General features: G+C 37.2%; 2 protein-coding genes across 6 annotated transcripts in view; one reads left to right on the top strand and one right to left on the bottom strand.

The window, feature by feature from the left end:
• The first annotated feature begins 82 nt into the window (after positions 1–82).
• On the top strand, positions 83–13,127 carry RMDN1 (regulator of microtubule dynamics 1). Its single transcript, XM_057426139.1, has 10 exons — positions 83–229; positions 857–968; positions 3,394–3,481; positions 5,154–5,313; positions 5,787–5,876; positions 6,497–6,552; positions 8,565–8,652; positions 10,241–10,271; positions 10,935–11,068; positions 12,980–13,127. Exons 1-10 carry the CDS (start codon positions 83–85, stop codon positions 13,016–13,018), a joined length of 945 nt encoding a protein of 314 aa, XP_057282122.1. The 3' UTR covers positions 13,019–13,127.
• A 2,278-nt stretch (positions 13,128–15,405) lies between these two features.
• Positions 15,406–26,740, bottom strand: part of WWP1 (WW domain containing E3 ubiquitin protein ligase 1) — a 57,473-nt gene continuing 46,138 nt past the window's right edge. For all 5 annotated transcript variants that reach the window (XM_057426283.1, XM_057426279.1, XM_057426280.1 and 2 more), the window contains 8 exons: positions 25,411–25,570; positions 22,417–22,550; positions 22,149–22,289; positions 20,707–20,827; positions 19,229–19,333; positions 18,031–18,127; positions 17,588–17,660; positions 15,406–16,330 (listed from right to left, as the gene is read on the bottom strand). In XM_057426283.1, coding sequence (XP_057282266.1) covers positions 16,231–16,330; positions 17,588–17,660; positions 18,031–18,127; positions 19,229–19,333; positions 20,707–20,827; positions 22,149–22,289; positions 22,417–22,550; positions 25,411–25,570 — 931 coding nt within the window. In that variant the 3' untranslated portion in view covers positions 15,406–16,230. The remainder of the gene's footprint in view (positions 16,331–17,587; positions 17,661–18,030; positions 18,128–19,228; positions 19,334–20,706; positions 20,828–22,148; positions 22,290–22,416; positions 22,551–25,410; positions 25,571–26,740) is intronic.

Genomic DNA, 26,740 nt, shown 5'->3' with positions numbered 1-26,740 from the left:
GGGCGGAACGTGTGCCTGCTGCTCTTGTTTCCCCTTAAGCCGGGTTGTTGCCGGTGACGGACCAGCTCCTCTGCGGCGTGCGATGGCCGCTGTTATGGAGGCGCTGGTGTTGGCGCGGCCCTTCCACCGTGCTCCTCGCTGCCTGGGGAGGCCGCTCCGGCGCGGGGCGGCCGGCGCGACGTACGGGCCGCTGCGCTGGGGAGCTAGCCGCGGGGCCGGGGACAGCGAGGTAGCCGCGTTGTTGCTCGGGGTGGGCGGCCGCTTCCACGGTTTTCGTAAGCTTGTTCCTGCCGCTTGCCGGCCTGGGGTGGGTGGCAGCTACGGAGACCGGCGGGGCGGGGAGGGGCGCTGTGCGGTGAGGAGCTGGTGCGGTTTTGCACAACTAGGATCCCTGGGCTCGTTCGCTCTTCAGAAACGCGAGTTTGATACTTTCCTTCTTACCTTGTGTGTGCGCCGTATTCTTAGAATCATAGAATCAGCGAGGTTAGAAAAGACCTTTAAGATCTCCCAGTCCAACCTTTAACCCCTGACCGCCAAGTCCACTACTAAACCATGTCACAAAGGGCCTTGTCTACATGTTTTTTGAACATGTTTATGGTTTATTTTCAGTCTAATGCTCTGTTCCTATTTTAAAGTGTAATTACTAGTCTGTGTTGAAAAAAACTAGAAAATACCCTCATGATAATGCAGTTTATCTTACAAAGTTATTTTTTTCTTTTCACTTTCAAAAGGCTTTTCTCTGATCAAGATCTGAAATATAATTGCTATTATAATTTATATACACTAGGGAGCATACAAACTTTTTTAAGTTAGGTTGACAGTGTTTATTAATGCATTATCTTGTGATCCCATGCAGGTGCTTAGAAAAAGCCTTCGGAGGGGGCTTGTGCTTTCAACAGGGGCCTTCCTGGTTTATGAAGCTCACAAGCTGATTTCTGGCTTTGCTGAGGTTCATGCAAGCTTCAGAGGTAATATTTTTTAACTTTTGAAGTACATAAGTTATTCTAATGTAAACTTTTTTTGGTTTTAGTGCCAGAATTATATAGGAAAATGGTTTAATGCTCTTGATTTTCTCCATTAAGACTGCACACAGTGTATTTGCATCATTTGCACCATTGAATTGCTTCAAGGTAGCCTTGTAGCAATTTAACAAGTGATTTTTTTCATATTTCACTGAAAGCAGATCTAGTAGCTCATACTGTCCATCATATAATACATGCACAAGGTGTATACACCTAACTTGTAGCCCAAACTTTAAGTAACGTATTGGGAAAGACATGACTCGGTTAGGATTGCAGACCAAGCCTTAATCTGTAGAAGTTCTATTTAATCTAGTCAAGCCTCACTGAAATTCCATTTCAGTCAAAATTGGGAAATGTCTTGTTTTTTTTGTCACGCTGAAAAAAAAGGAAGAAAAGCCTTTCTTTATCTACCACAATAAAGTATAGAACAAGTGATAAAATATCCTTTTCAAGATCTGAATAAAAGCAGTCCCACTACTGAAAGAAAAGTAACATCTTAAAAGGGAATATTGTTGCAGACTTAGAAGTTGCTTATCACATGGTAAATTAAGGGGGTTTGAGAGTAAACCTAACTGAATGGGGAATGAGCCTAAATGAAACATACATTTACTGTGTAGATCGGAAAGTAGTCAGTTCAGCTAACTTGTTTCTTTGTGTCTCAAAGAGAGGAAGGTCTTAGAAGCTTACACAAAAATTCATACAATGTACTTTTGAATAGATAAGAAACTGTTTAATTTGCTGCAACAGGTGGAGGTTCAGTGAATAGATTTAAGGTAACTATTTGGTATACAAATAAGAAAATTTCCCATGAGGAAGATAAAGAACACTACTTAGTTGCTTCTGGTCTGTTTAGTGGTCTCACTTGAAACAAGCAACATCGCCAAAAAAAAAAAAAAAAGGCAGTGTTAGTGGGCTTTCTACAAGACAAGTAGTAGATATTGTGAAAATAAGACTGAAAAAGAAATACCTGAAAAATACTCTTAAAGAAATATAAGTCTAACAATTTATATAAAACTTCTGGTGGGAAAGGTGTTCAGAAGTTTGAGTTCTGAGCATTTAGTAATTAGATATGTTAGTAGTATACAGGGAGACTAAGCAAGCAAACGTAACGGTTTGCTGAACTGAACTGGAGATGTACCATGAAGCTCATCTTGGATGCTAAAATCCAAAGTCCATGTAGACTGTTGCCTTATCTTATCTTTGAAATGGTTAATGGAAAGCATTTAGAAGTGTCAGGGTTAAAAATTATCCAGAACGCTTGCCTGATCTTCAGTGATTTATATTCTAGGATCTTTCTAAGCTGAAGAGAAGACTTTTGTGTTTAGTAGCCTTCAATGCTGGGTTGTTTTTTTTTCTCTTCTGTAAGAAAACCTGCTGCTGTGAAACATGACTACCATATTCAGTAGTTAACTTGAAAAAAGAAAGCTTATAAACACTTTTTTTTCTGGGGGGGTGGGGGGAAGAACTTATGTTTTCACTAAGAACTTTGATCACGGACCCAAGAGTAGTATTAAAGAGATGATAAGCATAGTTGAAAGTTCTGTAAGAAATTAGAGAAGGCTTTTGACTTAAATGGTAATTTTTCCATGTTTTAATGTTGGTGGCAGAAGAGTAAACTCAGAGTTTGATCATCTCCTGTACAGTTAAATACTTTAATAGAATTATCTACCTGCTTCCTTTGGGGTATTTTTTCTCCTAATTCTGTCTGTTTTCATTGTAGAATCCTGTATTTTCTGGTGTTTGATATTTCCATTTCTGGAATGCTGTTTTATGTACTATATACATAGGATATTTACTTATATATTACTGTCTGTTTCCACTGTTGTGGAAATTGTACTTTCCCATCTCTGTTTTGAAGCATTTTTAGAAGAAGATGTAAAGTATCCTAAGAAAAATGGGTACTTGCTTCATAAATTGACACTCTAGAAAGCTGATTCTGATTTTCAGAATTATTTTTGCTTTTAGTGTATTGAATATCTGGTGGACTTTACTCACAAAACCTTTGAGCGATGTTTCAGTTTGGCTTGTTGAACAAGTTAATGGGACCCACTCAATCTGCAGTCAGATTCTAGCAAAACTATGGAATGATATTGAGAATGAAAAAAACAATCCAAAGCTCTGTTGCTGAAAGCTGCTCTGTAGCCTCATGAGAGGCAGGTATTCAGCACTGTTTCTCTTCCTAGTTGCTCACTGAAAATGTAGTTTATTCAATCCACCTGTGCATGTAAGCTGTTTGGAATGGTGGCCTGAAAAGGAACTACATCCTTATGTTTTAGCTAGGTTGTCTTGCTCTAAAATGTTTTGTTTGTTATAATGTTCTAATTACATGTAATTTGTTCTTCTGTTTCCACAATTGCAATTCTTTCTTAAGTGGAAGAAGTTATAGAGCAAGCAGACTACCTGTATGGGAGCGGAGAAACGGAAAAGCTGTATCGGTTGCTGGTTCAGTATAAAAATAGGTACTTTATTGCATTGAGACATTACTGTGACTTCTTTTCTGCACTCTTCTATATCAGTTTTTTTCATCTCATGTTCTCATTGTGGTATGCTGGAGAACCTTACTTTCACCCTTACGTAAGTAGGAAAAAAGGACTCTTGATCTTTTTCCTCCTAATGGAAAAATGAATGAAATGAGGACTGGTAGCTATAGGTGGTGGGAGTCAACACTCAAGTTTTCAGTCCTTTGAAGGAGGATTTCTTTCTTGCTTGATTTGTTATGCTAAGAATTCTTTAAATTCTAGTGGGGGGAAAAAAAAACAACAACAAAACCTCACAATGTGCTGACACATTACTAAATGATCAAAGTAACTAGAATTCAGCTATTAAAGATTTCAAGTCACTGTTACCTTTTTCATTGCTGACCAGCTGTTTTTCTGCTTTCATTTGTCTCATGTCATTATTTGAGACTGCACAAAAAAAGCTCCTTCTTCATGTAGTTATGCCTTAGCTGCACAGAGCATTACTGATAAGTGAATTGGGACAAGCTGTTCAAGGAGAAGGCAAAAAATGCAAAGTCCATTTCTTTGGAGGACACAAGGCATCTCTAGAACATTTCTAGAGGGAATCAACTGTTCGGTTTTCAGTTCTTTCCCACTGCCCCTTCTTGCCGAGGCACAAGTATAAAGCCTGGGAAGTTAAATGAAGATCCTAACCTGTAAGGGTCACCGTGTCATAAGCAAGGTGTAAGCTTGTTGCTAGGTGTATAACAATACTAATTATTCTGTGAGGAGTAATGATTCCATTAGCAGTACTTAGCATTTTTGTGACTTGGGTGAAAAATGAATCAGCTGTTTCTGTTACTGTGTGTTAAATAGTGCAGGCAGGACTGCTGCACCCTGAGCAGTGACCCAGTCTTACTCCATAGAAGAAAACTGGTGTTTGTTGTTGCTCTGAGTTTAACAATAACTCATGTATGCTTTTTAATATTTTTGGTTTGAGTTTTAGCACTGGATAAGAAGCTCTGAAAAACTTTCTAAATATTAATGTCTCTATTAAAATAGTAAGCCAAAATTCAAATGGTAGTTAGCTGAACATAGAGTGAAAGCAGTGTTTCAAAACAGTGTGTTAACAAGATAATAAAACCTAAAATCCCTTTGGCTATAACATACCACACACCATTTTATAGAGTTACATATATAAAGGTACAGCTTTATGTGGTAGTGGCATGGCTAATCTGTTTTTTCACTGTTGTTCTAGGAAGAATTTATTATTTACATACAATTATAAGAGAAAAGATACATAATGTTTTTAACGTTCCTAGTAAACATTAATATCAAATCAGTGGGATGCTGGAAAAAATACTGTCTAGCTAAGAACCAAGAAGTGCTTGTTTTCCTTCTGGTGTTTTCAGTGATACTGTTGGGGGTTTTCTTAACTGCATCTTTTTTGAGAAAACAAAGCCCTTTCCTACAGAGATGTATGCTTCACAGACCAGAATGGTAGAACAAAGGTATCATCAGAGTCCATAATGGAGGGCTTCCGTTGTTGTTTGTTACCTTGTGGTTGTACATGGCATATACACTGTTGTCTTATCACCCACTTAGGGTACCTATTGAAAAGCTGGTTTAAGACCTTTGATTGTTTAATTTCCATGATTGCTGTAATATGTTAAGTGTTTCTGTTCATAACTAGTGATGACACAGAGTTGTTATGGCGGCTGGCACGGGCATCACGAGACCTAGCTCAGCTCAGCAGTACTTCTGCAGAGGAGAAGAAACAACTGGCGTATGGAGCCCTTGAGTATGCAAAAAGGGCACTTGAAAAAAATGAATCAAATTCTGCAGCGCACAAGGTGAACCAAGCAAAATAACTCATGTCTTGTTCTTTGATTTCCAGCCAGTGGAAGCTGGAATAATTGTGCTGTTACAGCAGACTCTTTAACTTCTCAGTTGAGAATGAATGAGTGAGACTTCTAATTCCCCCTGTTTTGGAAGACCATAGTTCAGACTTTTGCAGCTAAATTGCCTCCATACAGGAAATGGGAACTGGTTAAGTATGTGCAGGACCACGAAAGAGGTGACCAATGAGGCTGATTACAGCTGATGCAATTAGCTCATCCTTCTCTTACGTAGACTCAATAATGTTTCACATGCCCCATGTTTCGTATGCTGTTTCTAAGCACACCAATAGCTCTATAGTTTCACTGGAAATTGCTTGTTGTCATCAGTGGTGGTGGCAGCTGTTCCATTTTGTTGTTTTTTTTAATTTACTACTAATAGCCATAGTGCTGTATTAAATGTTTTATTTTTGTTCTTTGAATTACAGTGGTATGGAATCTGCCTCAGTGATGTTGGAGATTTTGAAGGCATTAAGACTAAAATTGGAAATGCCTTTGTTATCAAAGAGCACTTCCAGGTAATGTAAACAGTGTTTTGCATACGACAGTATTCACATGTCCAGTATGTAGACTGCATGACAGTTGTGAGCTATTTTTTGGCAAACGTACTGTTCAAATCTGCTGGTGACACTTTGGTTTTGTAACAGTCCTGAATGCCCCACCAGCCTCCGAGGAGGACAGATTTATCTCCTGCAGTAAACTAAGCCCATAGAAGGGAGTCTTGAAATAGCTGACGTGCTTTTGGCACCTCGTAGGGCTAGATAAAACGTATCTGTGATATTGAGAAATGGATGTGTGGCTCTGTTTTTAACTGTGGATTGTGTAGCAGTAAAGGAAAGTCCTGGAGAAGATAAAGGACTACAAATACCACCAGAAATGATATAAAAATCTGAATATGCCAAGTCTCATGTGAAGTGAAATTCTTAATGACCTGCTACTAAACAGAAGTGCTTAGAAATCTGTCAGTGTCTTCAGTTTCTTGGAGCCCATTTAGTTGTGCACTGAATAAATATCATATTGCCTTGAAATTCTACACACTGTTAATCTGGTTTAATTAAGTCTACTTCTTAAATGTGTTTTAATCCAAATATGGCAAAACAACTTTTTACATCTTGTATATTTCCCCCCCCACCACTAGAAAGCCATCGAACTGAATCCAAAGGATGCTACAACAATTCACCTTATAGGCATTTGGTAAGGCATATTTTCAAACAAAAGTTGGCATTTGCTTTGCCACATGCTACACTATAAAATGTCTTATATGAATTGCAGAAATGGTTGGAATAATTCAGTGGCTTGTAATTAGTTGATGCAGACATGAAAACCTATTGAACGGATACAGGACATCAAGCCTTGAAAAAGTCTGGCTGTTAAGGCATATGCTGCCCAAACAGATGAAAATAATTGCTTATCCCATTATTTTGTTTTACTGTATGGAACTATTAAAAACACATTTTGCAGATGTCTGCTATGGAAACATACTTACATCAGCGGTTGCAAGTACTACTAATTTTGTTCTGTTGGTGTGAATTGAAACAAAACACTGAGATTATGCCGAATTTCGGTGCTGGCAGCAACTTAACACAATCTGTGTATAGCAAAAAACTATCAAAAGCAAGATGTGTTCCTAAAAGACTTACGGGTTGTTTTTTTTTTTTGTCATGCTGTATTTGATACTGTATTTTTAAAGTTATCTTTAAGTAAAGGCATCTTATAAATGCATATGTATTAACAAAAATCTCTGAAATTGAGCTTGCTGCTCAGTGAAACTGTTACTGAGAATTACCATTACACAGCAGGTGAGGGGCCTAGAAATACACCTTTCCAGACAAACCAGGGCATGCTGTGGAAGCACTATCACACACCTTTGTGTGATAGTCAGAGATTCCAGGCAGCATTTCTGGTTATTTGTGTGAAAGACGCCAAAGCTGCTACGCTGTTTTAAAGGCAATCTCTAGTCTAAGATTGAGAGATTGAAAATAAATAAATCAAATGTAGCTTAAAAAATAATACTGAGTATTTTTGAATATCAGAGTGAACTACAGTTTATTACTCCAGCAGTTATTAGTTTACAAACAGACTTTGTTTTTGCAGCATCCACCACTCATTCCCATGACTTAACTACTGCAGTAGTCTAAATTTTTAAACAGAAGCATATGCTACCAATTGAATGACCCTCAAGCTCAGTTCTGAGATAGGAAGCTTGTTATGGGAAGTACTTAAGGTACTGTTCCTAGGGAAAACTAGAAAAGGTGATCAGAAATCACTTAAGGGATAATTCTGCCCCTATTCCTATACTGTATACTCATGGCATCCCAGAGCATCTTCATTTGAAACTGGAATTTCATATAAGCCAGTTCTTGAGTACTTTGTGCCTTTTCTTCGTAGTCTATCCTGCATTGAACCATTTTTATTTCAACTTGGAAAGTTTATTTATTCTGTGCCTCACCCCCTCTCCTCCAAACACGTCTATAATTTCATTTATTGATGTTTCACCTTTCACCTCCTCTAGAGCGCTCTATTTTGCACAGAGAATAATATTTTTATACTCGGGGTGTGTGTGTGTAATAAAGTGAATAGAGTTGTCTAATGCTTACACCTGGAATGTTGTATGTGTTTGAAGTACCTAACAAATGTTTAATCCTTTCAACATCTCTGAAATAGGCAACTGGTTACCTTTGTTATTTTGTAGATAGTACAACAGCATAGAATGGCCTAGCCTAGAACACAGTAGTTTGATTCTTGGATTTATTCTCATTCTTGTAGATCAGAGTCTTTCAGGGACACACTGCAGATCTGCTTTATAGTAATAATTGAGAAAAACAAGGTAGTGCTGAGGTAAGGCAATAGCATTACTCAGTTGCACCCTGTTTTTGAAAATACATTAGAACACTATCAAATACACATAAATGGTTAAAATCATTCAAGTTCAAAAAGCTGTCTCATGGTTAATAACTGCCTCCAGTTTGTCCAATGTAATAGCAGTACACAGTAAAAGACACACCAACGCTTCTTCAGCAGAGCTATGCAGCAATATCAGACATCTTGCTGGTTTGTTATACAGTTGTAAGAACTTGCTTACAGAACTTGTGGTATGGAGTTGTGATTCATGGAAATAACAATTATGACATCCAAGGTATGAGAATTTTACTTGAAAATGAGAAAAAAATGTGAAGGGTATACACAAATGTTTCCTTTTGCTCCAGGTGTTACACCTTTGCTGAAATGCCATGGTACCAAAGAAAAATAGCTGCAACGCTATTTGCCTCACCACCAACCTCCACATTTCAAGAGGTACAATAAAAAAATGTTTCACATATTCCCCCCTCAAAGCTGCTGATACACTTCTACTAATTTTCCTGACAAAGCTGACCTCTGTTTATGGAATAAGCATGGACTAATGATTTTAGAACTGCAATTAATAAAATGGGAATATAACAGGAGAGTGAGGGATATCTAAAAACATAACAATTATTTTGTTTTTTTTTCCAGCTGTAGCACACACAGAATAGTGAACATTATTTAAGTAGTTTGTGCAGCAGGAAATAAGCTATGTGTAACTTATATTTACTATTGTGATGTACTGCAAGTAACTGTCCGTACTAGTTCTGGTGCTGATGATTTCTTTGGTGGTTATACCATGTACTTAATTGATAGGACTATGAGGACTTTTCTCTTTACATACAAAAAAACAACAGCTTGCTTTGTTACTTACCACAGACACAATTTCTCATCCCCTGGCTACACATGGTATGGGGATTTTTCAGTCAAAAGTATTTTTGTGTCTTTGCTATGCAAATTGCTGCCATCACATACCCTAGAACATACTGTCCAGACATATATCTTCTAGGGCGTCAGTGTGCTTGTACTAGAAACCAGAAAATTGAACTGGTAATAGGAAAGTTTGCTGCAGCTGTTTGTTAGTCTTTGTTTTGATCAGCCAATATCTATCCCGCTGTGTTTTGCTCTTTTAAGGTGGGGAGGCAGGAGTCACTAGAAAGTAACTGCAGAAGGCTCTTGCTGTTACACAAAAAGCAATTTAAGCTCTAATTGAAAAAGAAGTAAAACTTTTTAATGGAATGTCAAGCTTTTAAATTTTTTCTGACAGTCATTCTCAGAAGAATGGAAACTGTCAGCCAAGATTTCCAATAGTACAAAATTATGCCAGTCCCAACATCGAATTCTGTAGTGCTTAAATTGGCTGAAGCAGCAAAGTTGTAGTTGAGAACTGTAGTTGAGCCATGCTGGTAAGACTTCTACAGTTTCAGTAAAGTCTGTTTTATAGATACACTTCTACACTCAAGCTCTCTGTCAGTGTTTTCCCTCTGGCTGGTAACATCAGGAAGAGGTAGGAATGGACTGAGATTTCTGATGTGCAGGATGGGAAACTAATTGAAAAATGAGTGTGGATTTAGTAAAGATATATCCTCATACAAGAGGGTACTAACTGATGCTTTGTAGGAGTTGTCAACATTTATGACCTGAATCATGAGATTTTTCATCTATTAAATTTACACATGAGAACTGGCTGCGGGAAACTGCAGTTATGCTACATGGGAAAAATAAAATTATTTTGACAAGTTGAAGACAGAAAAACACAATCCAATTTGCTAGGTACTGTGTTTACACACAGAGTACCGAATAAGAGTTACTGTGTTTCTGGAGGAAGTAGCAGGGGAATAGTTGGGCAAGTACTAGTTCTGTTGAAACTTCAAATCTGATTGATTGTACATTGAATGAGAACCCTCAGTGGTTTACTGAATTAATAAAAGTGAGATCACTGACAGGAAGTCCTTCAGCTATGTTCAGCATGTGCATAAGGCTTTAGTTTGATACTGTGTTTTGTTCTCCATTTTAAAAATGGCCACTGTATCTTTTGCAGGCTCTTCGTTACTTCCACATGGCAGAGGAAGGTAATACTTCCAGCTTTTCTGGACAGGATAGTATCTTTTATAAATGATGACTTGCAATAAACCTCTAGCTTTTGGTATTACCTTAATAGACTTGCTCTCAAAATTTACTTCCAGAACAACTCTGTATGTTTTGAATCCTGACCTCAGATCCAGCAGCAGAGAAGCGCTGTGCTATAAGTATGCACAGTAGTCAAGATTAGTCTTTAATAATGACTGATAGCCAAATCATGCTTTATAAAATGCTCCTTAAAAAAGTTAAATGTGGGTACATTATTTTTAAGCAGCAAAAGCCAAGCTAACACTTGCATATATATGGTCTAAAGCTGGGAAATGTGCCCTGATTTCCTGGCCTCTACTTGCTAAGGTGGTTGCAATGCCTGCTGTACCTACCAGACCCAGAAAAGTACAGAATCTGCAAAGTAGAGCTGTTATGCATTAAGATCCCTCCTTGTGAGGAACCGGGTTTCATTTAGAGTTATTAACAAGCTACTAGTTCATGTAACTCATGTATGAATGAGACCAAAACCTGGGAAGTAGAAGTTTTACATTGGCTTCCTTCTGATTCAAAGCCAAAATACTGTTCATCTTTTTGAAAGTAAGTATCAATGATGTGACAACGTGCTTCTCACTCTCATGTAAAGCTTTTCTCCTGTCTCTGCACAGCTGACCCAAATTTTTACAGCAAAAATTTGCTCTTTTTGGGGAAGACTTACCTGAAGTTAAACAATAAAAAGATGGCTCTTCTGTGGCTAAGCAAAGCAAAGGAGTATCCTGCACACACAGAAGAGGACAAACAGGTAGGAAATGAAGAACTGCAGTAGTACAGTCTTATATTGTAACTGGCAATCTGTGACATCATGGCAGTGGAATGGTTTATAAAGGTCACTCAGAGTAAATTGTAGTTAAGCACCTATAATCCAGGATCACATCTAGACACCAAAAAATTCTAGTACGTTGGTAACAACCTCTGACCACAATGGTTGGAAATACTTTGTTTATAACAAAGAACAGTTATTCTTTTTTCTTCATGATGTTTTTGTGGCTAACATTAACCCATCCTTAACTGTGGTGCTGAAGTTAAGGCAGGCACTTGAGCTAACCTGTGTCTAGGTGAGCACATACTCACCTTTCATATGTCTAGAACTGGAAATGTAGAAATCACTGTTTTTGAAGCGCTGAAAAGCACATGAACAGAAGGAAGAAAAAGCATGGATGCAGCAAAACCCTGTTACATCCTTTAACACTGCAGGCCCAATTGAGACAAATGGATGTATTTTCTCTTTTGACAGGAAATCTCCATGCTAGGGGATATGAGGCTCAGTTACCCTTTGAACCGGTCCTGGTTCAGAGGGGAAGACATCTGCTTCCTCCCTGAACACATAGAGAGTGGTTCTAGGAGGTGTAACCAATTATATAGACTTAATACTGCGTTCAGTATAAAGCACAGCAATTGCATTACCTTTCATACACAATCCTGTTACCATCAGGACTAACAAAGACTGATTTACAGTTGGTTTATTTTGTTTTTTTTTTTTACAGTTGATTGACCTCTAATTTAATTTGCAATAAGCTTAAGTGTGAGATGTTTTAACTGTTACAGAAAACATCTAAAATGTGTAGTGACATTCTGAATGTCTTAACGGTAAGGAATACTTTGGTAGGATTTTGTACTTCAGAAAAAACATGACTGAGGTTTCCCTCTGTAGATTCTGTAGTAGGACTCAAAATATTTCTCCCGAAAGCGAGCTTCTTCAGTAACATCTTTCAGTAGAAATATTAGTAAAGGTTCCATTCCTCCACTGCTTTGCAAGATGTATAGGACTCTAATAGCCTAAAGGAGTGATTATCTCAGGAAGGTATGAAATTGATCAGTTCTTCTGCAGGTTACTAGTAGCTGAAGGCAGATGTGAAACCAGCTGTCACAAAAGCTTGCCTTTAGATACCATGCAGGAGTAGTCAGTGAGGATTTTTGTGCAGTAGCCAAGTTGGGAAGCTGCTGTTACCTGCTGCCACTCTGCTTGGCCCCCAGTATGGACATCTATGACCTTTTTTCCCAAAAGGGTACAGAGAGAGGTGGTGCAGAATTTACTGGGAACTAAACCTGGTAGTCCAGTAAGAAGGAAACTGTCCTGTGCCAAGAAACTGGAATTCTTGTCTCTGCATTTGGCATAAGTAGGTTTTCTGAACATTTGTTACATCTGAGTATCTGCAGCGTCTGGCTGCCTGCACTGCTTGCTCTCTCAGGACCAGAAGTTTGTTGGGATTTTTTTTGTTTCTTAACATAGATGCTAGAGGTCATATTCATGCTTTACCCAGAATCCCTAGGCAAAGGGGGCCTCAGAAACAGTCTTCTCACACTTCTTCAGCTGGTGCCGATTTTGAAAATGCTGGGTTGGTTGGTTATGGTCAGATACAGGACAATTTACTATATGCTACTATTGGACTACAGCAAATCAAAGCTAATCATCTGTATTCAACACAAATAAGCCCTTTACATATACTAAGTGAATTACGCTGAAGGCACTGACTTAAGTGGGTTTATGTTTCAAGCGTTGACAATCTTGAGCTACAGAAGAGAGATGACTACTTGCAGGAGGGTTGTGGATTTACTGAGCTGTGGTGAACCATCTGTGTGCTTGCACAGCAAGTTCTGCTAGAAGAGTACATAACTACCTGGCACTGGTTTGTTACAAGTATATTTCTTTCAGGTACAGAAAGAAGCTTTGGAGTTGCTTAATTCTATGTAACAAGACACAAGATGATGGGAATTCAGTGCCTCAGATTTGGGCAGAACAGGAAAAAGACCCCAACTACTACTGTGATTTACTGAAGCTGTTAATAAAAGTGTAGCCTAAACCTGCTGTCTCTAGCTTGTTTCAGTTAAACTGGCAATTAGATCTGTTTCATGTGATCCTGTCTGTTGATTCTCATAGGAATAAAGGGTATCATTGACACACAGCGTGTATATTGGAGAGGAGGGGCTGGGACATTAGAAGAGAACTACAATTTGGAGGCACAGAGATGATGACTTGTAGAGATTAAGTAAAACTTTCTTCTTGTTCTTGCTGCTTTTTTAGCAGGTTTCACCAGAAAACTAAATTAAATTTAGATATTCAGCACAGAAAGCATTTACAGACTTTCCAAACAATATGTTGCCACTACCCAAGAGAAGAGGACCAAATAATGACAAAATGGCAGGCAATCAAATATTCATGGTACTGCCAGTAGAATGCCTAAAGATCTAGAACAAACTGAATAGAAATACTTGGTGTTTGCTTTAATAGAGAAGAATACTGCAGTCTGTAGGAGGAAGATGAAGGGCATAAATTGCTTAGATTAATAAACCAAGCTCGTGCCAAGTCAGTAGTAAAAATGTGCCTTTTCTGATACAGAAAGCAGTACCTGCAGACAGAGGAAGGCTAATCCAGGTACTGAATTGAGTGTTTAGAGAAAAACAGCTGAGCTGCTTGCAGGAAGAAAAGAACAAACAGAACCCATGAACTACACAGTAGTTCCTTCAGGTAGTATTGCCTCTCTTATTCCTTCATCTGACCCCCAGTCTTTGATGCCTTCCCTCTCTGCTGTCTTCCTCCCTCCCCCTGCGCACATCAGAACTGAGGGGAATGCAGAGAAAGTTACAGTGCAGTGTTACTGAAATTCCCAGAAAGTCTACGTTATCTGTACGCATATACACAAGTATATAAATAGTTGTGGGTTTGTTTGTTTTTTTTTACCTGGAGAGCCATGCTTTCAGTCAGCTCTTTGAGACCAAGTCATAGATCATACGGCCATGTACAGAGGGCCACTGGGTTTGGGGTTTTTTCCTTCCTTTCTAACCCTTACCCACAGAAAAAAAATACTGCAGTTACGAGACAGCTAAAATACCAAAACAATAAAGCAACTACATGCTCGTGATGTGCTGTCTTTTTTTATTATTATTTTGCTCAACTTACTCACAGATTCACAAAATTCAGCAGTTGGTAGTGGGTCACCAAGTCAGTCATTAGTGCAAATTCATAAAGTTCAGCTCTGTGACATTCACCCCTCTGAACGGTCTTTCACGCAAGCCACATGCTCTTCTGTTACCTGACCTTTGACTTTTGGTGGTTGTTTTTTTCTTTAAAGCTTCCTCCATTCTAACCAGCTTAAGTCATAATTTAAATGGATCTGCACTTCAAATTAATTTGATGCTATATTTATGAACATGGTTTTGCAGAAGACATTTGGTGTAGTATGAAAAACTCTCAAAAGTGGTGGAAATATCTGGAACTCTTCCAGAAAGTTCATGTAAAAGAGCAGTCTATTGGGCCCATTGTACTACCAGTGTTATCACAGCTATGTGCAGGTTAGCAGCTCCACAGCGAGCTGGGTGTATAGAATACAAAGCCTCAAGAGAATCCAATGTGTAGAAAAATAAAGTTTTGGCAGAATTCAGTTGCTGCATTGGAAAGATACATGAGCTTTTCTGCATGTACACTTTTAACAGTGCAATATGATATGTTACAGAAGTGTTTTTAAGCATATTTTAAAAATCATTTTCATGTGTGTACAAAATTCTGTATAAGTTAAATGTAATGGAATTTACAGTTAATATTTAAAGCATAATACAAATGGTAATTTTAAACATTGTTTTACTCTATAATAAGGTAGCATAATTTGCTAAAAGTAGCATTTAATATCATTCACATGAATAAGGTGTTAAATTCAGGGGGGGTTTAAACACATATTTGTAGTTCAGCAAATGCCCTCAATGCCAATAAACCTAATTTTAAAATGCCTTTATACTGTTGTGTACTTACGGCAAACTTGACCTACACAACAGGATGACAGGTTTTAGACATACTTAATTCAGGTTCATCTGAATTTCTGTAAGAAGTTAAGAGGAATAACAGTATTTAAGTATATTTTTACCTGTGCAGAGCTTATGTAACTTTCATTTTAGTTGGGTTTACTAGATCCAATAACTGAGGATGAACACAGAAAGCAGCAAAGTTCACATTACCTTTTATATACTCTTCTAGCTCAGTGTACATTAACATACTCTATAGAGAGTTGTACAAAGGACATCAGGAATTGAAAAAAACAAGACAAAAAAACAAACCAAAGCAACCTGTAAGACACCAGACCAAGGAGAGAATGTGTAGTATTTTCTCTTTTATTATTAGTTTTTCTTTGAAGATTACCTAACATCCTTGTGGTAATAACCCAAGGTAATATGTAAACAAATTTCAATGCTGCTCAAATGAATTAAAATATTCTGTTCAGCTCCTACAGTAAGTCAGAACAGTGGCACCAATTCCTTTCAACATTAAATCACATTCATCTTACTGTACATGACTTTTGTGCAGTAAAGGCTTTACTCATGACCTTGGCTACATCAGTAGAGAGGGATATATCAGCTATTTACGTATTTAAAAAAATTAAACTGACAGAACATACTCTGTCATTTCAAATACCAGCAGCATCTTTCTACATATTTAGGATACGTTTGGCCTAAGCCTTTAACACCTTTTAGAACAGCCATGCAATAAAACAAACTTGGAGATGTTTCTTAAGAAAGAACACAGAGCAGTTTAAACATTTTTCTGAATAATAAAGCCAAGATAAAGCAAATCCAGGCCCTTTTAAATGGCTGCAACTTCTCATACACTTAAAGCTCTATAAAACTAGAGCCTATTCGTATATATATTTATACTTTTTATATATATTTTAAATAAGTCTCTTGTCTGCTTTCAAAATTTATGAGGGGTTTTTCTGGTCTTTTGGAAGGGCAATAAATAAAAGTAGAAAAGGCTGAACTGTTTTGCATATCTTTGTGGAAGAACAGAGAACACTTACACTTTCAGAGTTCCAGAAAGATCACTGTACAGAACAAAAAGCTTATATACAATTAAGTGTGCAATCTTAGTTGGCTGGGCCTTTTGTTATGCAAGATTTCCTTTTTGACTAGAAGCCACTTCTACTCTTGACCAAATCCCTCTGTTTCTTCAATGGCAAAGAGCAGCTTCTCCTTTAGTTGTTCATAGCTTTTATATGGTGGCAAATCCAAACGATTAAAACTGAGCAGAAAAAAACCCAAAATGTTAAGTTTAGCTGAATGCCAGGTAGAACACTACAGAGCTTGACTGCTACAGTAGAAGTTAAAAATATTCTCATCTAACATTAGAAATGAAGAGACAGCAATCAGTGCAATCTCACTCCCCTCTCTGTGAGCAGTAAAACCAGAGAACTTTAAGAAACAAACTACTCTTATCACATCATATAAAACCCGGAGCCTTTGAAGATTACAGACAGCCCCAGATACAGAGAATTATAACACTCCCAAAAGGAAATGTTCACCATTATAGAGGGATCCATCTCCAAATTCCAGCAACAACATGAAAAAGCTGAATTCTTCTTTCTGTACATGCCTAGATACAGCTTGGCACCTTTTTCCCCTCTAAACTTTGCCCTAAAAGGCCTCTGCCAAAATTCTGTTTCATTCCATGTCTTTCTCAAAGTTACCTCAGGCAAAGATGTTTAACTCCCACAAACACCACTTGAAAAAACAGCACTGGTGGAGGAAATGGTGAAAATGGAGGATTCCCTAAAGTAGTTTTTTTAACTACTAGGAAATTAGATAATTCCTAATTAAAATTATTAATTCTATTAATTAATCACCAATGTTATTAATATTAATAATTCTATTATCATTAGTGTGATTAATATTGTTACAATGTTGCCATAGGAAGGTGTGTCTACTGCACACAGTATATAGGGGAAACTGATCTGGGTGCCTGTTGCACCAGTTTGGCACAGGAATGACAAGCCAATAATAGCCTGCAGCCTGGCAGGAAAAACAACCTGCTGTCTTGACTAAGCATCCCTGTTCTGAACATCTGCTGTCATTTCTCTCATGCATTTTTCTATCACATTTATCTTTTACAATTTTACTGTACAATAAGTGTATCTAATAGCTGTAGATGTAATATCTACAGCTAATAATATGTAATATATCTAACACCAACTTGACTTTTGCCAGTTATTTAATACTCTCTAAAATAATTACAGAAATACCTCTCAGTTCTATGCAAGAAAAATTGTATTATATTTTTGATAAATCTAATACTAACAAACTATGTACAGTGCAGCAGCAAGACTTAAGAATAGGGGAACTAGAAGCGTTTTCAATACCGGAATGTCAGAGCAATCAAAGAAAAGAAGCTGAAGATGGACATAAGAGAACTGATTCAAATACATTTCATTTGATTTGGTCAATGCAAGACCAGAGGTGAGAAGCCACTTAAGGTACAGAAAGTTTGTAGGTATCAACTCACCAAGTGTGACTCCTTGGTAACCAGGTTTCCTTACCAACTTTTTCAATGCAGAATTTCTGAGGACCATTACTTCCTAGAAAAGATTTTCAAAAGTGTGATCACAGAATGGTTTGGCTTGGAAAGGACCTTAAGATCATCTAGTTCCACCCCCCTGCCATGGCCAGGGATGCCTCACAGTCATACATTTGTGACATTAAGACACAACTCAGACACAGAGAGCTTATCATGTCCTACTCTATGTTACATGATAATGAACATTCTTCTCACAGAAATGATCTAACTTCTTAATAATTTATAAAAGTATTCATGGGATTTCCAATATAAAAAGCCTTTCTAGATCCAAGCTGATGTACATGAAGTTCCTGCTGTCTGCAAACTTGCAGCATGGTTCATTTGCAAATGGAACAGGTACAGTATAAAAGTTGAGGTCACCTTTTACTTACCCATAAGTTCAGCAAATCCACCCAAAGGTAATCGGCAAGTGCCAGTGACAAACTGCAGAAGTCTCATGCGAACCTCGTTGTCTGTTTCTTTTACAAACTAGGTACAGAAATTCAAATTACTTACTAAAAATCTTTAACATAGCTGGAGAAAACCAAAAATACCACGAAACTGCTTAAAAACTGTAGTTCCATTTTAAAAGGCACCACCTTGAGAGCATTTATCTTTCCTTCTTTCAGCAAAATTGTGTGGAGGGACATTGATTTCAGATTATATGCACTATCTACTGTTAAAGTGTGAAGACTGGGAACAGCAAACAAGAACAATCTTTATCTACTGTATTCCACACTATAATATAAATCATGCCAATGATTATATGAAGGCTACTGCCATTTTGATTAAACACAGCAACAGATTAACCACAGGCTCTGGGTATTTCAGAAGTGAAGTATTCCCTACGTACGGCAGTCTCAATGAGAGACAACACCATCCGAAACAGCTGCACCACTATGGAAAGAAATTCACTGGGAAGTGAAAAGGAAAGCGAAGGGAGGTGGTGCACATTTCAGTAAGAGAGGAGGCATTGATACATCCAGGATTTTAGCTCAGAAAAACCTGGGTAACAGGTTTTGTTCTATGAATGTTAAAACCATATCCAAGTTACTAATTAAGATTCTTTCAGTGCAAAGCTTCTTAAAAACCAGATCATCAGATCTTACATTATTCTAACAATATAAATAAGCTAGAAAATAACTGATTTACACCATTTTCTCATTGGAACTTTGTCTAAAACGATGACTTGCCTCCCTAAAACGATGACTTATGACAAGACAGGAAGTGCATAGCTGTGATTTCTCTTTAGGGAAATTCATAGAAACTGGAAGCCTGTATAGAATTTTTTGATTTTTTTCCTGAAAATAATTCTTATCCAACTTCACTGAATTGTGAGTTATAATCAGTCAGTGCTAGACTGGGACAGCTAATATGATAATAATCATAAATAGTATATGGCATTTCAAATGTACAGGTGTACTACACAGAAGAATGCTTAAAAGGTAGATCACTGCTAAGAATACAAAAAACTTCCATCACTGTATAATCAATATAAAGGACAAGATTTAGAAAAATTATTCAGGACCCAGCCATCCAAGTGTAATGCAGGTATCCATCTGCCATTTCCCACCCTAAAGATCAACATACCTGCCAGAACCATATGATCTGCTTGCTATTCCTCGTATAATGACGATAAACAGTGTTCCTCTGCCAGTCTGCTAAATCTACTTCTTGCATACCACAGAGCATAACCTAGAAAAGAGAATGGTTACTTGACAACACACGTCTACATGCAGTAGTTAATTTTGTATCTTGTATAAGAGACTAACAAAAATGGAAGTCCTTGCTCCCAGAAAAAGGGCTGAAAATTTTTAACTATACTCCACTGTTAAGATTTTTCTTTATCCTAAGTTTACAGAACTTCCCCAAAACTGTTCATGTATTTAAGTGGTCTGAAAACCTGCATACCAGGACCTTTTTCTGGCTAATAATTCAACAATAAAAGGTAGTACCTTTCCCATAAAAAGAAATTTTATATTAAAGAGGATATTACCTTTCCCATTAAAACCTTGCCTCATATTTCAAGCTAATGATTGCTGCTACTGCTACTACTAGTACAAACTGCAAAGTATACATTTGCAAAAAATTCATTATGAGAGGCAATGAAAGCTGAAAGTGCTAAAGGCAAAGCCTCCTAGGAAACTGAGCAACAAAGACAGATCAACGTCCTTTCTCAGGAAAAAATCCCATTCAACTTAAGAAGGTTTCACAACACTGCTCATTCTATACAGAGAACCTTGGCAGGTCTCACAGAAGCCCTACAGACCCTTTTATCCCTGCTACAAATCACAACGCCAACAGTGAACATAGGCCAGGCAGATTGTTAAGTAAACACGGTGCCTGCAAGCAATTCCTGTTATCAGCCCTTGAGTCACATATCAAGGATCTGCAAAATTCAGTTTCAAACCTTGTAGTTTCCTCCAACTTTCTGTCCTGGAGTGTAGTAACTCTAGAACCTACCCTAGACTATGTATGTAAAACTAAGTGATCACTGTACACCAAAATCAACTTCCGTGACATCTGTTACAAGATAATTCTCCCCATCTACCACAGAGGGAGTAGTCTTCTATGACTAACAGATCCACCTGTGCCCTCACAGGCTGATCTTTTGACATTTTGAGGGTGGTGAGGCACCGGAACAGGCTGCCCAGAGAAGTGGTAAATGCTCCATCCCTGTCAGTGTTCCAGGCCAGGCTGGAGAGAGCCCTGGGTGACATGATCTGGTGTGAGGCATCCTTGCCCACAGCAAGGGGTTTGGAACTAGGTGATCTTAAGGTCCTTTCCAATTCTGTGATTCTGTGATCTTTCCAGAGAAATTTACAAAACACATTTTAATACTGAAGACGGAATCTAAAATTGCCAAATGCTGAACACCAAACACCAATTCAATGCATTACTGGCTTTTCACCATGATTTACCCCCACTGCTCCTACTAAATTCTCCATGTTTCAGAAGCTATCAAATGCAGCATGCCACAGATGAGAGATTCAATCTGATCTATTCACTTAAACACTCCATATGTATTATCTTTGCAGAAATTAAAAATGTTGAACAGAAAACCTCACCTCCAGCTCCTTTTCATCAAAATAGTGCAGCCACTGTAGAGGCACAACTTCATTGAAACCATCAAGAAAAGCTTTGGTTTGTTCTCTAACTCCCCGAGAAAATCGCCACTCAGCCATTAGCCTGGGATGGAAAAGAACAAACATAAATTAAATATTAAATTAGCACTCATCATGAAGAAGCTCAAACATGTATGATTGCATGTCTGTTCCCCTAAGGTAAAGCTCCCTCCAATTCTAGTTTCTTATACTGTACGATTCCATAGAAGGTAAGGGACCAACAACACCATCACAAATCTCCAAACTCAGAAAACAGTAAAAGAGATACTTAGACTACCACTCCAATAAACATATATATATAATAGGAGTATTATTAACCTTCCATTGACAAAAATTCAGCAGCCTTTTCATGTAAATAATGCTTCTTGGGCTTTACAGTTTTGTTATGGCAAAATTTGCTTTACCTTAAAAAGTGCATAAACATAGTGTTTCAGAGCTAGAAAAGAAACATTTCCACTGAAACATTCTGTCCTTGAGCAAAAGGCATCACATACACCAAGAATACTAAGAAATACTGTTGCTGATAACACCCGTAACTACAGCTACCCCATACTGCCAGCATGAGACTACTTTCAGCTTCAACAAAGAATAGTCATTTTCTGTTATGAGCTTCTGATTTATGCTAAAATTTTGAGGAAGAGGTAACATTTTTTAAGTTTTAACTTAAATAGTCAAGCCACTTCTGAATAAAAAAGACAAATATATATACATACTAGAGAAACTATTTCACTGAGAGACCAAAGATGTTAATTTAAGAGGAAATTACATGTAGCACTGGACATACACTGCATCACAGAAAAGAATCTGTGTAAATCTCCTTTTGAGACCACTCTGAATAGATGGATCAGAAACAGAGGTTCAGGAAACGAAAGGCAGTGATAACATTAGGAGAGAGCAGCATAACAGAACAAAAAAAAAATAGTTTAAATCACACCACACTGTAAACCTTCTGGATTTCAGCTTCCAGTGACAGCAAAGTTCTGAAAAATTTAGAAATCCTCGGTCAAATACATGGCTTCCCTCCAGCTGGATTCGTTACCTAAATCACTGAAAATAGCTTCGCTCACTTTTCAGTTTCACCTGTTCTCTCACTGTCCATGTAATAACAAGACAGGTCATCTTCTCTTCCTATGGTCTCCTTTTTTGAGAGGGATGGGGGCAGGAGGACAAACGGGGTAGGGGTGGGACAATGGGGGAGAGGGAAGAGGGGAATGGGGGAGATTAAAATGTTCCAGGAGATTATGTGCACCAAGATACCATTTCAATAGCAGTCCCAAGAATTACACAGTACTAGGAAAAGAAAAAAAATCATATACTGTGTCAAGAAGGACTAGAGCAACAGAAGAAATACGGAATAATTTTTTTCAGCATCTACACCTTCCTACCCAATATATTCTTCTTTGTTTTCCTCTGTTACCAAGATATTTGAACCTCCTGATTTCAGCTCATGTGAGGTTACTTTTCCTAAGAGCTCCATATCCACACAAAAGTACATTTCCAAGTTACACTCTTCAATGTTGTTATCCCTGAATGAAAAGAGAAAAAAAAAGGTGGTCTATATAAATAGTTCTATATAAACAAAATGGGTTCTATATAAACAAACAAACAAAAAAATGAATAAAACATCACACACACACAAGATAATCTACAAACCTTATCCAAATTAGGGAGTTGTAAAATTCGGTATCAATAGATTCTAGGTCCTTAATAGTAAGTTTTTTGCTCAGCATTCTTTTGTAGAAAGGCAGAGAAAAACCAGTGTCAATAAATTTCCCATGAAACAATGCCTGTTGAACAGAAAGAAGTCTGTTTAGCTCCTACTGAACTGCTGAATTATTGAAGCTTTTCTGGACTTGAATTCTTTTTTTCCTTTCTCCTTCAAATAATAAGAAGCACCAAGCAGCAGTAGCAGCTTGGTTTTAAAAAGAACAAAATATTGCATTAAGAGGGAAGGAAAAAAGAATGATTAATTTACAACATTATCCAAGCATATGTCATCATCAGAATTTAGAAATTATCTGATTAAAAATAAACTTGTCATAAAAGAATGAAGTCTACGAAAAGAGGAAATTACCAAGTTTCCTCTTTATTATGTGGATAGGTATATATGCCAAGCGTTGTTTGATCCTACTTGATCATATTTGATCCTACTTGAGTAGCACATACATCCTGCAAAAGCATCCTTTACACAGTGTTACTGCAGCTTGTATAAAATACTTTAAAAATATAATCACAGACTGCTTCAGAAAGAGCTTTGGGAATCACATTTTTTATAGGTAACAGAACTGAAAATGAAATTCTACCTTCTACTGCAAAAATTAAACTGAAAAAAAAAACAAATAAACAAAAACATGTGCTCACACTTGACTTGCCATACATGCACAAAAGGTGTCAGCTAATTTCTAGTACTGAAGCATAGCACACACACACACATACACACTGTGAACCTCTATCCTGACTCAGTGCATTTGAGTGATAACAGAGCATGGCTTTTGAAAATATGAAATATTTTTTATGAATATGAAAATATTTTTTCCTCATCAATATCAAGTACACTTTCTTTATGAAAATACTTCTTTAAAAAAAAAATCACCCTAAACATTGGTCTGGTATGCCATTCATTGATTGGCTTTCCTTACAGTGCAAGTTTTATCAGCAGAAGAGCCAATGTAATGGCCCATTTCCTCTAGAAAAAGGCAAGGCTACATCTTTTCTCCCCACCTTCTAATTTCCCCCTTAGGGCTCACTCTAGCATGCACTATCTTCTGCTATAGGAAAGCTTAAACAGAGGCAATTATTTATTTATTTTTAAACTGGTCTATACTTCTCATGGGAGAGCAAGCTAATCGAAATGGAAAAATTAAATACCAAGCGCAGCATCTACACATGGGATTTCCTGCTTTTTTGCAAAAGTCAGCTCTTAAATTATCTAATTTAATGTCTATGTCATCTTACAGCAAAACATAAAAGCTATCTCAGCCAACCTCATGTGACAGGTTTTTACTACAGTAATGTGCATTTTTACATTTAACCCCATTTTGGTCAAAAGCATCTGTGATTATTTCAGCACTTAAAGCCAAAATAAGTCACAACTATTTTAGAACTGTGACAGCAACAGAAATTACAAATGTACTTAAAAAGCCTACCTAAACTCCCTGAAATGATGTCCATTTACATTATTACCTGAGCTATTTTAAGCCACTAAAGGGTATCCCCAGGAAGTACTGTAGGGAATACCATCCATTACAAACCATCAATATACTCAAACCTTTCAACTGACCACATCAGGCACCTTTACACAGGCCTCTCCCTCACTCTCCTCCCCTTCGAGAATTTAAAATATAAACGTACTTCAGGATAGAAACTTTGTCTTTTAATTACATTAAACACTTTAATTAAAGTATATTAATTAACTTACAGGCCTTCTATGATCCCTATTTTTATGAATTACGTTTCCTGAAATTAACATTTCATAGAATCATAGAATAGTTAGGGTTGGAAAGGACCTTAAGATCATCAAGTTCCAACCCCTCTGCCATGGGCAGGAACACCTCACACTAAACCATTTCAACTACAAATTTTACCTTATGTACAAGATAAAAAAAAAAAAAAATCCACTGGCTAAAAGAAAGAGAATTTGGCTTATCACATCTTCCTGCTTAATGGCATTATAGCTTGCTGAGGGTTCCAAAAGGAAGAAAAAACGTTGGCAGCTCATTGCGTCTGTTAACTCAATGAAACAAACCTTCATGACAGCACAGAAATACAGGAATGTCAGGGAGCTTGCCCATAAAATCCTCGAAATCAGAGATGTTCACATCAAAACTAAATAAATTTGTTTATCAAGAAGAATCTGTAAGAAAAGTAAAACCAAGAAAATCCCCAAAACTAATTTATTGTAAGTCTGAAAGTATTTTCCCCTCTTCTGTTATAGTTTACTGGTATTTATTCTGATTTCATATGCAAAGCCTGAAGAACAGAAAACAACAGTCACTTCCATTTGAAAATGTACTTTTGTTTACTTTTTGTTTTCCCTATTCACCATTTTCCGGGATGTTTGGAGGGCTACGTGTAGACATCATGATGATTATGTGGAAAGATGACTGTATCACTACATGGAAGGAAAGAAATATGACATAGTAGGAGTCCACTATAGGAAACATACTGGGTGGTACGAGTATGCTTTTAATTTGAGAGACACCTGATGGCAGAGAATCGGCTCCCTGCCAGCTTCTGCTCTCCTTAGTATCTGACCTTTGTATCCAAGTACAAAAAATTTCTAACTCATTTTTTTCAAATATAATAAGGTATACCAAGTCTAACAAAGGAGCCTTTTTTGGAAAATACCAGTCACGTTTTTCAGAGCATCAGAATTCAGACACTCAACCAAACAGCAGTTTGCATGTAGTACACACATCCAATTGATAAAAATAAAATATACTGAATGCCATACTAACTGTCATCACTATCCCAGGAAACTTGACTGTGTAAGAGACTTAACTCTCCAGGAGTATTTTGGCTCAATAGTCTTATGTGCCTTTCATTTCTAATAGATTAATATAACCTTTAATAACCGTAAAAACAAATATTGTTCAGGAATAAACGTATAGCTACAGCAAATAATAAAACCTTAAAAATCTAACCTACCATGGCAATAAAGCGCCCAATGAAACAGAAATATGAAAGATGGTCAGGATTGATTGTTGATGCTGGATTTATCTGCAGGCAATAGTTGCTCTTGCCAGCATATTCAAATAGGCAGTACATAGGGTTCAGTACTTCATGGGAAAGCAAGAAAAACCATTCTCTAAGGAAAAAAAACATGTATACACATAAAAACCATCAAATACAGATGCTTATCACCATTCCCCTTAGGTAACTAGAAAAATGGTCAAAATATATGCAAACTTAGAAAAATAACATAACCAATGCTGTATTAGAATCATAGAATAATATATGGCATTATATACTTAAATATAAAAAAATCATTATTCAAATCAATAATGTTAGAAAGTCATGGTTGTCATAGTTTAGAAACTATTAAGCTTGTCACCTTGAACACACCCTCATAGCACAAGTTTTAGCTGTATATTAGTAACATTTTTGCCTACAAAGTCCTTGCCTCAAATACATGGTATTTACCCTCGTCATGTCTGCTTTACTGCATAGGTCTCCAATCTCTATTCAAAAAACCCTACAATTATTCCATGAGCAGTGCTTAAAAGAAAACAAAACCAAAAAAACCCAAAACCACAGCACACCTTACTTGCTTTCCCAGTATGACAGTGGAACACACACAGAGTTACTGTGGTTTAACAAACTACTATGTATCAGTTAAGCAAACACAACATGACAATAGGAAAACGTATTTTTGTTGAGGTTTAACTAGGACATGTTGTTCACCACTTTCATAGTTTCCAACTCAGCTGACCTGAAATAATAATAGAATCTGGTATTTCATCATTAGCATAGCTGATTTTTAGAGTATTTCTTGCTTTACAGCATTTACATATAATCACAGACCTCAGAAGCAATCATATATTCTCAGGGTTTATTGTATCAGGCCCTTTGTAAAGGCTTGGAAATGAACAATCAGGGTTAGGGGAAAGACACAAAAAAAAAAAAACCTAAAAGTCCATCCTCTGGGGGCTGAATTACATCCTGACTGCCTTTCAGCTGTCACATTTAAGAGGCATCCTTTCTATCTCTGTATTTACCTGAGAACAAGTCGAGGATGATGACTGCAACAACATGCTTCCAATCCAAAGGTCAAATTGAAAGAGTAAACAGAGAAAAGCAGCCAGGATATGATAACTCTAACAGGGTTCTGTGTATCTTTTAATAAGCACAAGAATGCTGTACAATATTCTATGCAAGTTTTATACTGACACAACAATACTAAGCCTGCATAGATACATCATATTTAACAGGCATTTAAATAAGATCAAAGCCAGATAAAGGATGAATCAAAGAAATC

Source organism: Pezoporus wallicus, unplaced genomic scaffold (assembly GCF_028554395.1).
Source record: "Pezoporus wallicus isolate ANWC-B61680 ecotype Strahan unplaced genomic scaffold, APGP_CSIRO_Pwel_v1 contig_4131, whole genome shotgun sequence".
Classification (NCBI taxonomy): Eukaryota; Metazoa; Chordata; class Aves; order Psittaciformes; family Psittacidae; genus Pezoporus; species Pezoporus wallicus.
The sequence above is the reverse complement of the archived record's forward strand: the minus strand, read 5'-3'. Positions and strand labels throughout refer to the sequence as shown.

Coding starts and splice junctions, on each gene's coding strand:
- RMDN1 (XM_057426139.1), top strand. CDS start 83: ATGGCCGCTGTTATGGAGGCGCTGGTGTTGGCGCGGCCCTTCCACCGT. Junction 230..856: donor GCGGGGCCGGGGACAGCGAG/GTAGCCGCGTTG, acceptor GATCCCATGCAG/GTGCTTAGAAAAAGCCTTCG. Junction 5,314..5,786: donor CAAATTCTGCAGCGCACAAG/GTGAACCAAGCA, acceptor TTTGAATTACAG/TGGTATGGAATCTGCCTCAG.